General features: G+C 42.9%; 2 protein-coding genes across 2 annotated transcripts; both read right to left on the bottom strand.

Annotated features, from left to right (window-relative positions):
• Positions 1 to 1,751: 1,751 nt before the first annotated feature.
• LOC126629951 (uncharacterized) lies at positions 1,752 to 11,296 on the bottom strand. The gene is made up of 3 exons (XM_050300120.1): positions 11,202 to 11,296; positions 2,122 to 2,299; positions 1,752 to 2,031 (listed from the first exon to the last, which is right to left on the bottom strand). The coding sequence occupies exons 1-3, from the start codon at positions 11,294 to 11,296 to the stop codon at positions 1,957 to 1,959; spliced, it is 348 nt and encodes a 115-aa protein (XP_050156077.1). The 3' UTR covers positions 1,752 to 1,956.
• Positions 11,297 to 11,586: 290 nt separating this feature from the next.
• LOC126630215 (putative F-box/LRR-repeat protein 23) lies at positions 11,587 to 12,390 on the bottom strand. The gene has a single exon (XM_050300327.1). It carries the CDS (start codon positions 12,388 to 12,390, stop codon positions 11,587 to 11,589), a length of 804 nt encoding a protein of 267 aa, XP_050156284.1.
• Between the last annotated feature and the right edge of the window lie 382 nt (positions 12,391 to 12,772).

The raw sequence follows: 12,772 nt of genomic DNA on the forward strand, positions 1-12,772 counted from the left end.
GGTTTTTAGGTTTATTGGTATCTATTTTCCTTTAATTATGCCTTGGATACGTACGTTTTGGATAAGGGGAAAACCTTAAATGTTATTCGGTTTCGGATATGAATATAGGGTCCTGATCCGTATTCGTCCATGAATCAGCATCGACTAATATATATCATTTGTTGTGTTGTGCCGAATAGTATATATTAAGTGTTGTGTTGTGCTGTGCTGTGCTGTGTAAGATATATTATGTAGATAAATGTGATCCTAGAAACAGACAGACTAACTGGCAGATCAATCCATCATTGCAAAGTAATCAGTTTGTGTAGGGATGACAATTCAGCCCATTAAACCCAATAACCGTGGGTAACCGTCCGAATTAGGTATTTTTGGATATGGGGAAAAACCGCGAGTTTTATAAGGTTATGGTTTCAAATATGGTTATAGGGGTCTCTGATCCATATATGTCTTGAAAAATATATTATGTGTCATGGTGTGCAATATATATTATGTGTTGTGCTATGTCGTGTCCATATTAAAATTATTTTGATAATTTGTTTCGCTTTTCTCCAATAGTGGTTGTTGTATTTTTCTTTTGTCATCCATTTCTTTTTTTCATGGGACCAATTTGCCTTAATTTGTTTATCATGAACACCTCAACAAAGTATTGTTATGATGATTTGGATGTGGATATTTAATGAGGGAATCAATATCTATTAAATCATAATGTCTTAGTTGAACGAATAATTTTTTTTTTTTTTGCATTAACAAAGATAAATATAACTGATAACCAAGTGGGAATCTGTTACCCGGCAGGTATGATTATGAATAATTCTCGATAGTTAATTTGCGATTATAAATATGGCTCATTTTCGTGATTATGGGGATGAATATGATATTTTTGTCCCAAAATCAAATTGTTGTCATACCTAGTTCGGGCTAGCGTATCCCAAAAATAAATGGCCAAATTAATGACACACAGAAAAACAAAAATAAAAAAAATGCCGAGTTTTTTTTTTCTCTGTGATAAATGTATAAAAATCAAATGCCATGACTGGTGAAAATGTCAATTTATCATAAATAGAATAGGCAAATGAAGTTGTGGAGAGGGAAAGCAGAGCAAATGAATCTTCAACCAAAATAAATGTAAATCAAATACATGATCATATATGATTTAAACCTAAAACCTTCATGAGCTCCTCCTTCTCTTTCAACAACCCTTGCCGGTCCTCCTTGTCATTCTTGATCCACACAATCTCTCTTGCCTTCCAAGCTTCATACTCCTCTGCCTCGTTTACTCATCGTCAGTATCAATACCAACAACAATATTTGCTTATGCTCCAAACCTTTAACCTTCCAAATCTCCTCAACCACAATTTGTGTCATGCTTCAATTCCGAGATACGTCTAGGATTGACACGTGACATCACCAAAAACCTATTCATCTTTCATGCCTCACCTCCGATACATCTAGGAATGACATGTGACATCACCAAAAACCTTTGAGGTCCGACCGGGATACCCGTCCAACCTATACACAAAAACCCATCCCACCGCCGCCTCGTGCTTTTGATTTTCTGATAATACATATATAATTTGCTCCTTGTTTGATGATCTAGTTTAGCCTCATGTCTACAGTCGATGGTTAGCTACTCGGGTAGCGAAATATAATTTTCAGGTTATGGTGCTGCGCCGAAAAGGCTGGGGCACTTGAAAAGTTCAGGAAAAAATAGTAAAATATTCAATTTGAGGTGCAAATGACTAAATGCGGAGCCCAAATCGCTATGAAGGATACAAAAGAGAAAGGTGCAGTTTTGTTTTTTTGTTTTTTTGTTTTTAGTCGAAAATAAAGCTTTATTCATGAGAGAATGAAACATCAAACATGTTAAATTGTTAATTGCTTATTGATTGAGCAAAAAACTTGAACTAATTCCCGCCAATCACATAAACAAAACAAAACCACATGTTAATCAGTCATTTATTTATTGCTTTCGCTTGAGCGATGAATCGGCTTGTAATCGTACTTGTTAATGTCCACGTTCTGCTGCAAAACCTACAAAATCGAATTGGTAAGTGCCAAAATCAATCAAAAAGCTCCCAAAAACACTTTTCAACTGCTTTTGGCTTATTTGAAAGCTTGTACCTTGAGCTCTTCCTCGAGAGATGTCTTCTTTGGTTTGTAGGCGTCGACGGGTCTCATTCTGGAAAGTGCTTTTCGGCTCTCGTTGATGTCCTTGCTTCCTTGAATCATGTGACCGAGCCCCACCGTGCCGCACACGGTGAGTGAGATCATCGGAAGGCCGTACCAGATAAATGGGTGTCTCCCCCAAAAGGGGTGTGTTGAGGGGGAGCAAAAGGTGTGATTGCATTAGGTCCCAAATTTGAAGGGCCCCTAACATTTTTTTTGACATCTGAAATTTATATGTAACAATGATATATATTAAAAAATTGCTTTTATTAGTACTTTAAAATCTCGTTATCCACTCTTTATAAGTGTAATTTTTTTTTCTAATATAAAAATTTGGACTGCATAATGAAATACTTGAAGTGTCAATAACAATACCCTAAAGATGATTTTTTTTTTCAAAGTTATTATATAATACAACAACAACAACAACAAAGCCTTTTCCCACTAAGTGGGGTCGGCTATATGAATCCTAGAACGCCATTGCGCTCGGTTTTGTGTCATGTCCTCCGTTAGATCCAAGTACTCTAAGTCTTTTCTTAGAGTCTCTTCCAAAGTTTTCCTAGGTCTTCCTCTACCCCTTCGGCCCTGAACCTTTGTCCCGTAGTCACATCTTCGAACCGGAGCGTCAGTCGGCCTTCTTTGCACATGTCCAAATCACCAGAGCCGATTTTCTCTCATCTTTCCTACAATTTCGGCTACTCCTACTGTACCTCGGATATCCTCATTCCCAATCTTATCCTTTCTCGTGTGCCCACACATCCCACGAAGCATCCTCATCTCCGCTACACCCATTTTGTGTACGTGTTGATGCTTCACCACCCAACATTCTCTGCCATACAACATCGCTGGCCTTATTGCCGTCCTATAAAATTTTCCCTTGAGCTTCAGTGGCCTACGACGGTCACACAACACGCCGGATGCACTCTTTCCATCCAGCTCGTATTCTATGGTTGAGATCTCCATCTAATTCTCCGTTCTCTTGCAAGATAGATCATAGGTAACGAAATCGGTCGCTTTTTGTGATCTTCGCTAGATTGCTCCGGTCATTAGTGTGGATAAGTATATAAATGGATAGAGATAGGAAAGCAAACACAAGATGTACGTGGTTCACCCAGATTGGCTACGTCCACGGAATAGAAGAGTTCTCATTAATTGTGAAGGGTTTACACAAGTACATAGGTTCAAGCTCTCCTTTAGTGAGTACGAGTGAATGATTTAGTACAAATGACATTAGGAAATATTGTGGGAGAATGATCTCGTAATCACGAAACTTCTAAGTATCGGAGTGTGGTGTCGTCTTGACTTGCCATATCTGTCTCATAGGTAGATGTGGCATCTTCTCTGGAAGTACTCTTCCTCCATCCAGGGGTGGTATCTTTAACTGGTGGAGATGCACAAGGTAATGTATCAATTTCACTTGAAGCTTACTTGTAGTTTCAGGCTTGGTCAAGCGCGATACAAACCATGTAGTAGGAGTCCCCCAAGTCGCCGAGCTAGGGGGTCTGCTGAAAGAGGTGACAGACAAGGTAAGCAATCAGAGCTCCGACTGATTGTTCACCTTCTCCCCATCTTGCAGCAGCATGAAGGATAAAGAGAAGAAAAATGAGAAGAGATGATATGAGATACTTTTGCTTTTGAAGAAGTAACTTTCCACAGGCTTATTCTTGAACTGAGCTGGAGGGTTTTCTGGTTTCCTCCAGAGTATAAGGCCAACTGAAGAATTTGAGGGTCAAAACAAGTCCATCAAATCTAGAGTACGTTCCACCCTGCTGATATGGGATACTTTTGCTTTTGACAGAGTAATGGATGTATCGGCACGTGTGCTGTTACGCTTGTCTCCACATGCTTCCTTGTATCCTTCGCACTTGCCCTATCTGTTCCTCAAGCAGATGCGGAATCTTCCCTGGAAACATAAGATGTTGAAGATGAGTACTCGAGAGCAATGCCAGGTAAGTAATCAGGTAAGGGGTTCCAGGCAGTCAGTTCCTGGCTGGAAGCTTGATTCCAAGTGCTGACTGATTGCTCTCTTTCTCCTTGTCTTGCAGGTAAAAACAAGGCCAAAAGAAAAAACAGGGAAAAAGCATGATATGGGATACTCTTGCTTTTAACCCTGATGATATGAGATATTCTTGCTCTAGTATAACTTGTTTGCAGAGGTATTATCGGGGGGAAAGAAAGCTGAATATTTCGAAAGGCTTTGTTGGGAGTGCCCTCTCAGATATGATGAAGGGTTGAGCATTTTTGCAGGTCTGCCTGTCCGTTGGGGATGGAGGTCGACATATATAGGAGTCTCCCTAACAACAAGTAGTAATGCTATTCTTTTACCCTGCTTGGTCATAGCACGGTAGTGGGAGCTGCCAGTTTCACATGTTTTAACTCTGTCAGAGCACTTTGAAAAAGTGGTCTGTGGTATCTGGCTCTCGAGATTCGGAGAACGATGCCTCTTCGATTTTTGAGAAAGCAATCATGTTGGGGGTCTGACTCTCGAGATTCGGAGAGCAGTGTCTCTTCGATTTTTGAGGAAGTAATCATGTTGGGAGTCTGGCTCTCGAGATTCGGAGGGCGGTGCCTCTTCGATTTTGGAGCAAGCAATCTTGTTGGGAGTGTTGTCTCGAATGTGAGTAAAGGTTGGACATGTTTGCTAGTCTACCTTGCCACGAAGCACAAAGGTTGACACATAGGGACTTTCCAATTATCCAGCAATGGTACTGTTCCTTTACCCTCTCTTCGATTTTGAGAAAGTAGTCATGTTGGGAGTCTGGCTCTCGAGATTCGGAGGACGGTGCCTCTTCGATTTTGGAGCAAGCAATCTTGTTGGGACTGTTTTCTCGAATGTGAGTAAAGGTTGGGCATGTTTGCTAGTCTACCTTGCCACGAAGCACAGAGGTTGACACACAGGGACTTTCCAATTATCCAGCAGTGGTACTGTTCCTTTACCCTTGTGGGTAATAATATGGTAGCTAGACCTTCAAAATTTATGTGTCTAAACTTTGTTAGTGCTGTTTCTTTGCTATTCTTTTACCTTTCTTGGTCAGAGCGATGTAGTGGGAGCTGCAAGCTTCACGTGCTCAACTTTGGCAGAGAACTTTGGCAAAGTGATTTGTGGTACCCATGAGTTATTGTTGCGTGTGGGAAGTGGGTGATTGAACAGTAAGATTCATGTGCTTTCTACTTCACCAGAAGTCTTCGACAGAATGCCCATAATTTCTTCAAAGCTGAGTGTGCGTGTGACAGGTGCTGACAAGGCTAGAAAAGTAGGTGCCTCTTTGATTTCTGAGATCGGCCCTTGTGGTCTCTGAGCAGCCCAGCTTTTGAGAAAGCGAGCGCCTCTTCGATTGATTCGGAGAACGGTGCCTCACCGATTTTTGAGAAAGCAATCATGCTGGGGGTCTGGCTCTCGAGATTCGGGGAGCAGTGTCGCTTCGATTTTTGAGAAAGTAATCATGTTGGGAGAGTGGCTCTCGAGATTCGGAGGGCGGTGCCTCTTCGATTTTGGAGCAAGCAATCTTGTTGGGAGTGTTTTCTCGAATGTGAGTAAAGGTTGGGCATGTTTGCTAGTCTACCTTGCCACGAAGCACAGAGGTTGACACACAGGGACTTTCCAATTATCCAGCAATGGTACTGTTCTTTTACCCTCTCTTCGATTTTTAAGAAAGTAGTCATGTTGGGAGTCTGGCTCTTTAGATTCGGAGGACGGTACCTCTTCGATTTTGGAGCAAGCAATCTTATTGGGAGTGTTTTCTCGAATGTGAGTAAAGGTTGGGCATGTTTGCTAGTCTACCTTGCCACGAAGCACAGAGGTTGACATACATGGACTTTCCAATTATCCAACAGTGGTACTGTTCCTTTACCCTTGTGGGTAATAATATGGTAGCTAGACCTTCAAAATTTATGGGTCTAAACTTTGTTAGTGCTGTTTCTTTGCTATTCTTTTACCCTTCTTGGTCAGAGCGATGTAGTGGGAGCTGCAAGCTTCACGTGCTCAACTTTGGCAGAGAACTTTGGCAAAGTTATCTGTGGTACCCATGAGCTATTGTTGCGTGTGGGAAGTGGGTGATTGAACAGTAAGATTCATGTGTTTTCTACTTCCCCAGAAGTCTTTGACAGAATGCCCATAATTTCCGCAAAGCTGAGTGTGCATGTGACAGGTGCTGACAAGGCTGGAAAAGTAGGTGCCTCTTCGATTTCTGAGATCGGCCCTCGTGGTCTCTAGGGAGCCCAGCTTTTGAGAAAGCGAGCGCCTCTTCGATTTCTGAGATCGGCCTTCGTGGTCTTTGAGCAGCCCAACTTTTGAGAAAGCAAACGGCTCTTCGATTTCTGAGATCAACCCTCGTGATCTCTAAGCAGCCCAACTTTTGAGAAAGCAAACGCCTCTTCGATTTCTGAGCAGGCGCCTCTTTGATTTCTGAAGCTCCGTCGAGTGCAGATTTTTATAGGGGCTGGCATTAAGTTCCAAAGCACACTTGAATCTCCACTAGTAGAAGCTTCATTCTTGCACTTCTAAGATCTTGATTTGTCCGACCTCTTCTCTCTTCAACACCTTTGAAAATGTCTGGCCCCTCCGACCGTCGTTTTGACTTGAACCTTGTTGAAGAGGCAGCCCCGCCTTCTCCAGACAACATATGGCGCCCATCCTTCGTCTCCCCAACTGGTCCTCTTACCGTTGGGGATTCCGTGATGAAGAATGATATGACCGCTGCGGTGGTGGCCAGGAACCTTCTCACTCCCAAAGATAACAGACTACTTTCCAAACGGTCTGATGAGTTAGCTGTTAAGGATTCGCTGGCTCTCAGTGTTCAGTGTGCAGGTTCTGTGTCTAATATGGCACAACGCCTATTTGCTCGAACCCGCCAAGTTGAATCATTGGCGGCTGAAGTGATGAGTCTCAAACAGGAGATTAGAGGGCTCAAGCATGAGAATAAACAGTTGCACCGGCTCGCACATGACTATGCTACAAACATGAAGAGGAAGCTTGACCAGATGAAGGAAACTGATGGTCAGGTTTTACTTGATCATCAGAGATTTGTGGGTTTGTTCCAAAGGCATTTATTGCCTTCGTCTTCTGGGGCTGTACCGCGTAATGAAGCTCCAAATGATCAACCTCTGATACCTCCTCCTTCTAGGGTTCTGTCCAGTACTGAGGCTCCAAATGATCCCCCTCCGGTGCCTTCTCTTTCTGGGGCTCTACCGACTGCTGAGACTTCTCCTAAGCAACCTTTGTGAAGGCTCCCTCTTGTGTGTTTATTTTGACTCATGTATATGTACATATTTGTAGCTTATCGGGGATATCAATAAATAAGCTTTCCTTCATTTCAACGTATTGTGTTAAATACACCAAAGCCTTCTTCGCTAAGTTCTTTGAATTTTCTTTTGTTGAAGCTTGTATGTTGAAGCTTTCTGAGTGGAGCATGTAGGTTGGGGTAGTGTTCCCTTAATTTCCCGAGTGAGGAAAACTTCTTGGTTGGAGACTTGGAAAATCCAAGTCATTGAGTGGGATCGGCTATATGAATCTTAGAACGCCATTGTGCTCGATCCTGTGTCATGTCCTTCGTTAGATCCAAGTACTCTAAGTCTTTTCTTAGAGTCTCTTCCAAAGTTTTCCTAGGTCTTCCTCTACCCCTTCGGCCCTGAACCTCTGTCCCATAGTCGCATCTTCTAATCGGAGCGTCAGTAGGCCTTCTTTGCACATGTCCAAACCACCGTAACCGATTTTCTCTCATCTTTCCTTCAATTTCGGCTACTCCTACTTTACCCCGGATATCCTCATTCCTAATCTTATCCTTTCTCGTGTGCCCACACATCCAACGAAGCATCCTCATCTCCGCTACACCCATTTTGTGTACGTGTTGATGTTTCACCGCCCAACATTCTGTGCCATACAGCATTGCCGGCCTTATTGCCGTCCTATAAAATTTTCCCTTGAGCTTCAGTGGCATACGGCGGTCACACAACACGCCGGATGCACTCTTCCACTTCATCCATCCAGCTTGTATTCTATGGTTGAGATCTCCATCTAATTCTCCGTTCTTTTGCAAGATAGATCCTAGGTAACGAAAACGGTCGCTCTTTGGTATTTCTTGATCTCCGATCCTCACCCCTAACTCGTTTTGGCCTCCATTTGCACTGAACTTGCACTCCATATATTCTGTCTTTGATCGGCTGAGGCGAAGACCTTTAGATTCCAACACTTCTCTCCAAAGGTTAAGCTTTGCATTTACCCCTTCCTGAGTTTCATCTATCAACACTATATCGTCTGCGAAAAGCATACACCAAGGAATATCATCTTGAATATGTCCTGTTAACTCATCCATTACCAACGCAAAAAGGTAAGGACTTAAGGATGAGCCTTGATGTAATCCTACAGTTATGGGAAAGCTTTCGGTTTGTCCTTCATGAGTTCTTACGGCGGTCTTTGCTCCTTCATACATATCCTTTATAGCTTGGATATATGCTACTCGTACTCCTTTCTTCTCTAAAATCCTCCAAAGAATGTCTCTTGGGACCCTATCATACGCTTTTTCCAAATCTATAAAGACCATGTGTAAATCCTTTTTCCCATCTCTATATCTTTCCATCAATCTTCGTAAGAGATAGATTGCCTCCATGGTTGAGCGCCCTGGCATGAACCCGAATTGGTTGTCCGAAACCCGTGTCTCTTGCCTCAATCTATGCTCAATGACTCTCTCCCAGAGCTTCATTGTATGACTCATTAGCTTAATACCCCTATAGTTCATGCAATTTTGTACGTCGCCCTTATTCTTGTAGATAGGCACCAAAGTGCTCGTTCGCCACTCATTTGGCATCTTCTTCGTTTTCAAAATCCTATTGAAAAGGTCAGTGAGCCATGTTATACCTGTCTCTCCCAAAACTTTCCACACTTCAATTGGTATATCGTCTGGGCCTATTGCTTTTCTATGCTTCATCTTCTTCAAAGCTACAACCACTTCTTCCTTCCGGATTCGACGATAAAAGGAGTAGTTTCTACACTCTTCTGAGTTACTCAACTCTCCTAAAGAAGCACTCCTTTCATGTCCTTCATTGAAAAGATTATGAAAATAACCTCTCCATCTGTCTTTAACCGCGTTCTCTGTAGCAAGAACCTTTCCATCCTCATCCTTGATGCACCTCACTTGGTTTAGGTCCCTTGTCTTCTTTTCCCTTGCTCTAGCTAGTTTATAGATATCCAACTCTCCTTCTTTGGTATCTAGTCGTTTATACATATCGTCGTAAGCCGCTAACTTAGCTTCTCTGACAGCTTTCTTCGCCTCTTGCTTCGCTTTTCTATACCTTTCACCATTTTCATCGGTCTTCTCCTTGTATAAGGCTTTACAACATTCCTTCTTAGCCTTCACCTTTGTTTGTACCTCCTCATTCCACCACCAAGATTCCTTTTGGTGTGGGGCAAAGCCCTTGGACTCTCCTAATACCTCTTTTGCTACTTTTCGGATACAACTAGCCATGGAATCCCACATTTGGCTAGCTTCCCCCTCTCTATCCCACACACATTGGGTGATTACCTTCTCTTTGAAAATGGCTTGTTTTTCTTCTTTTAGATTCCACCATCTAGTTCTTGGGCACTTCCAAGTCTTGTTCTTTTGTCTTACTCTTTTGATATGTACATCCATCACCAACAAGCGATGTTGATTAGCCACGCTCTCTCCTGGTATAACTTTGCAATCCTTACAAGTTATACGATCCCCTTTCCTCATTAGAAGAAAATCTATTTGTGTTTTTGACGACCCACTCTTGTAGGTGATCACATGTTCTTCTCTCTTCTTAAAGAAGGTGTTGGCTAAGAAGAGATCATATGCCATTGCAAAATCCAAGATAGCTTCCCCATCCTCGTTTCTCTCCCCAAAACCATGGCCACCATGAAAACCTCCATAGTTGCCTGTCTCCCTGCCCACGTGTCCATTTAAATCTCCTCCTATAAATAACTTCTCCGTCTGAGCAATTCCTTGCACCAAGTCTCCAAGATCTTCCCAAAATTTCTCCTTCGAACTCGTATCCAACCCTACTTGAGGTGCGTACGCACTAATCACATTGATAAGTTCTTGTCCTATTACAATCTTGATTGCCATGATTCTATCTCCTACCCTCTTGACATCTACAACATCTTGTACCAAGGTCTTGTCCACGATGATGCCAACACCGTTTCTCGTTCTATTTGTGCCCGAATACCAAAGTTTAAACCCTGAGTTTTCTAGATCCTTTGCCTTACTACCAACCCACTTAGTTTCTTGTAGGCACATAATATTTATCCTTCTCCTCACCATAACTTCCACTACTTCCATAGATTTTCCCGTTAAGGTTCCTATATTCCACGTTCCTAAACGCATTTTGCTCTCTTGAACTCTACCCTTCTGTCCTAGCTTCTTCACCCTCCCCCGTCTAATAGGATCAAAGTACTTCTTTTGTGTGTCCCGGGTAAAGTTGATAGGAGCATATGCTCCCAAACAACTTTGAGTGGAGTCGTTCGAAAAGAAGTTTCTATGGCCCCCTTGCTCATTTAACACTGCATCCGGGTGCCGATGGAGATACAGCGACCCTTGCTCACTTATCACTGTGCTCGGGCCACACAGCGCGCCACTTACGGGTGACGCCCTAGCTTTAGCGCGATTTTGTTCTGGATTCATTTTCATAAGGATTCGACGTGATCATGGAGTGCCGGCTGTCGACTACCTGACGCCCTCCCCCTCCTCCTTTATCCGGGCTTGGGACCGGCCATGTAAGACATAGGCGGAGTTAAAGTTATTATATAATAATGCTAGATATTCAAGTGAAACTTTAAAGTTAGAGTTTTTAAAGGGTTTTTTCTTGTTTAGTTGTTTAAGATTGAACTGATTTGATTATTAGTGAAGGTTATGTTTGTAGGCCTTTTACTTATTATTTAAAGGTATTTGTAAATTTACAATCAGTGAGTCATAAAGTTTATTTTGATTTAGGTTATTATTTTCGAGCATTTATGTTTTTAAATCATCTTAAGAATGGTTTTTTTTATAAATTTTGCACATGACTCTAAAAGTCTGAGAGACGATCCTGGTCTTCGCCCCTTTCCTTTGTACGTCGATGATTTGATCGCAGTCATGGCAGCTTTTGTTTTGCTGATGCTTGTAATCGCCACGCTCATCGGACCCAAAACCACTGCTAAAATGCCATTTGGCTTTGTTCAACAGTAAACCTTAAAAAAAAAAAAAAAAAAAAAACTACCATGATTCAGATAATACACAGTCCGAACTTGGATATGGTAGATTACGAACACACAGCTTTAACCAACCGGTCAAACTCACGTCTACGGTCCATTTGCATATTAAAATAACAAAATGAATAATAATAAAACTAAAAAAGTCCAGTCTTTTATTTATTCCGATTTGGTCGGTAGAACTGGTACACTCTTCTCTTTTACAGCAATCTCACTAACTAATCCACGGCAATGACATGAACCAATGACCCATCCGACATACGCAACAGGTGCTCCTGGGCACAAATCCTCGCCCCCCGACACAGAAACGTAGGAATCTCCGAAGCCAGCCGCAAAATCTCCTCGTCCTGCTGGTCGAACCCAACACACTCCCTCACGTCCAACAGCACCAGGTTCTTCATCCCCTTGAGCAGCATCACCATCAACTCCCTCGGGATCTGCGACCTCCTCAGAGACAGAAAGCTCAGGTTGGGCACAAATGTCACGATCGCCTCCGCCTCGCTTCGCCCTATCGCTGCGTTTGTCAGCTGCAGCCCCGCGAAGTTCTTGCAGCTCTTGCCGACGTGCTGGAGGGTTTTGTGGATCGCGAACATGTAGTGGCTGAGGAGGCCAGGGATTTTCAGGAACCGGAGGCTGCCAGCGCTGCGGTCGATGACCATTTTCATGAAATTCGTGATCGAGAAGTATCGCCACAAAATGTCATTTTCGCGCGCGAATGTCCGGATGAAGACGTCGAAACGCTGATTTTCGGTTCGATTCGCCCGGGTCCAGGGGCGGTCCAAAACGGCGTCGTTGACGCTGAAAGGATCGGTGACGTCGTCATTGGCGTCGGGGAAAATGATGCGCTCCCAGCAGGCGGGGTTTTTGGTGGCGCTGTACCAGGATTTGCACACGAACGGGATGAAAAGGAGGAGCGACTCCAGTCCGACTCGGATGAACACTTGAGCCAAACAGTTCTGTTCCATGTCCTCCCAGCTGCGGTTGAGGTTCCGCCGGTGATTCAGCTTCCTCGGTCTGTCCATGGTAGAAATTGGGGGTTGTTGGATTTGGGGATTTGGGAAAATGGATTCCCGTGTCTGTCGCTGTCTAGGTTTGTTTTACTCGAGCGAGTCAAGATATGATAAGACGGCTGCTGGGTGCTAAAAACATATAAATACTCGGTCTTGTCGGAAACTTATCCATTAGGTTAGGGTAATTAGGGTTTTAGGTTTTTTTAATTATCTCACTGTGTCTGAATTTTTCCAGTCGAGTTACTAATTTTCATAGTCGGAAAAGTTCAAAGTTAATGTGTCATAATATTAATCAATTGATAAATTAGTTATAATATTAGCGGGTTTGATAGAACCACTCGGCTCATCTATGTGTTGTATCAGAAACTCAGGGTGGGTATTGACGGCATTCTTA

This window comes from Malus sylvestris, chromosome 7, assembly GCF_916048215.2.
Source record: "Malus sylvestris chromosome 7, drMalSylv7.2, whole genome shotgun sequence".
Classification (NCBI taxonomy): domain Eukaryota; kingdom Viridiplantae; phylum Streptophyta; class Magnoliopsida; order Rosales; family Rosaceae; genus Malus; species Malus sylvestris.

What these genes read in the sequence shown, in the direction of transcription:
- LOC126629951 (XM_050300120.1), bottom strand. Translation starts at nt 11,296, where the DNA reads ATGAGCGTGGCGATTACAAGCATCAGCAAAACAAAAGCTGCCATGACT. An exon ending in AAGGGGCGAAGACCAGGATC is followed by an intron (nt 2,300 to 11,201) that starts GTCTCTCAGACT and finishes CTTTTGGGGGAG; the next exon opens with ACACCCATTTATCTGGTACG. An exon ending in CTCTCGAGGAAGAGCTCAAG is followed by an intron (nt 2,032 to 2,121) that starts GTACAAGCTTTC and finishes TCGATTTTGTAG; the next exon opens with GTTTTGCAGCAGAACGTGGA.
- LOC126630215 (XM_050300327.1), bottom strand. Translation starts at nt 12,390, where the DNA reads ATGGACAGACCGAGGAAGCTGAATCACCGGCGGAACCTCAACCGCAGC.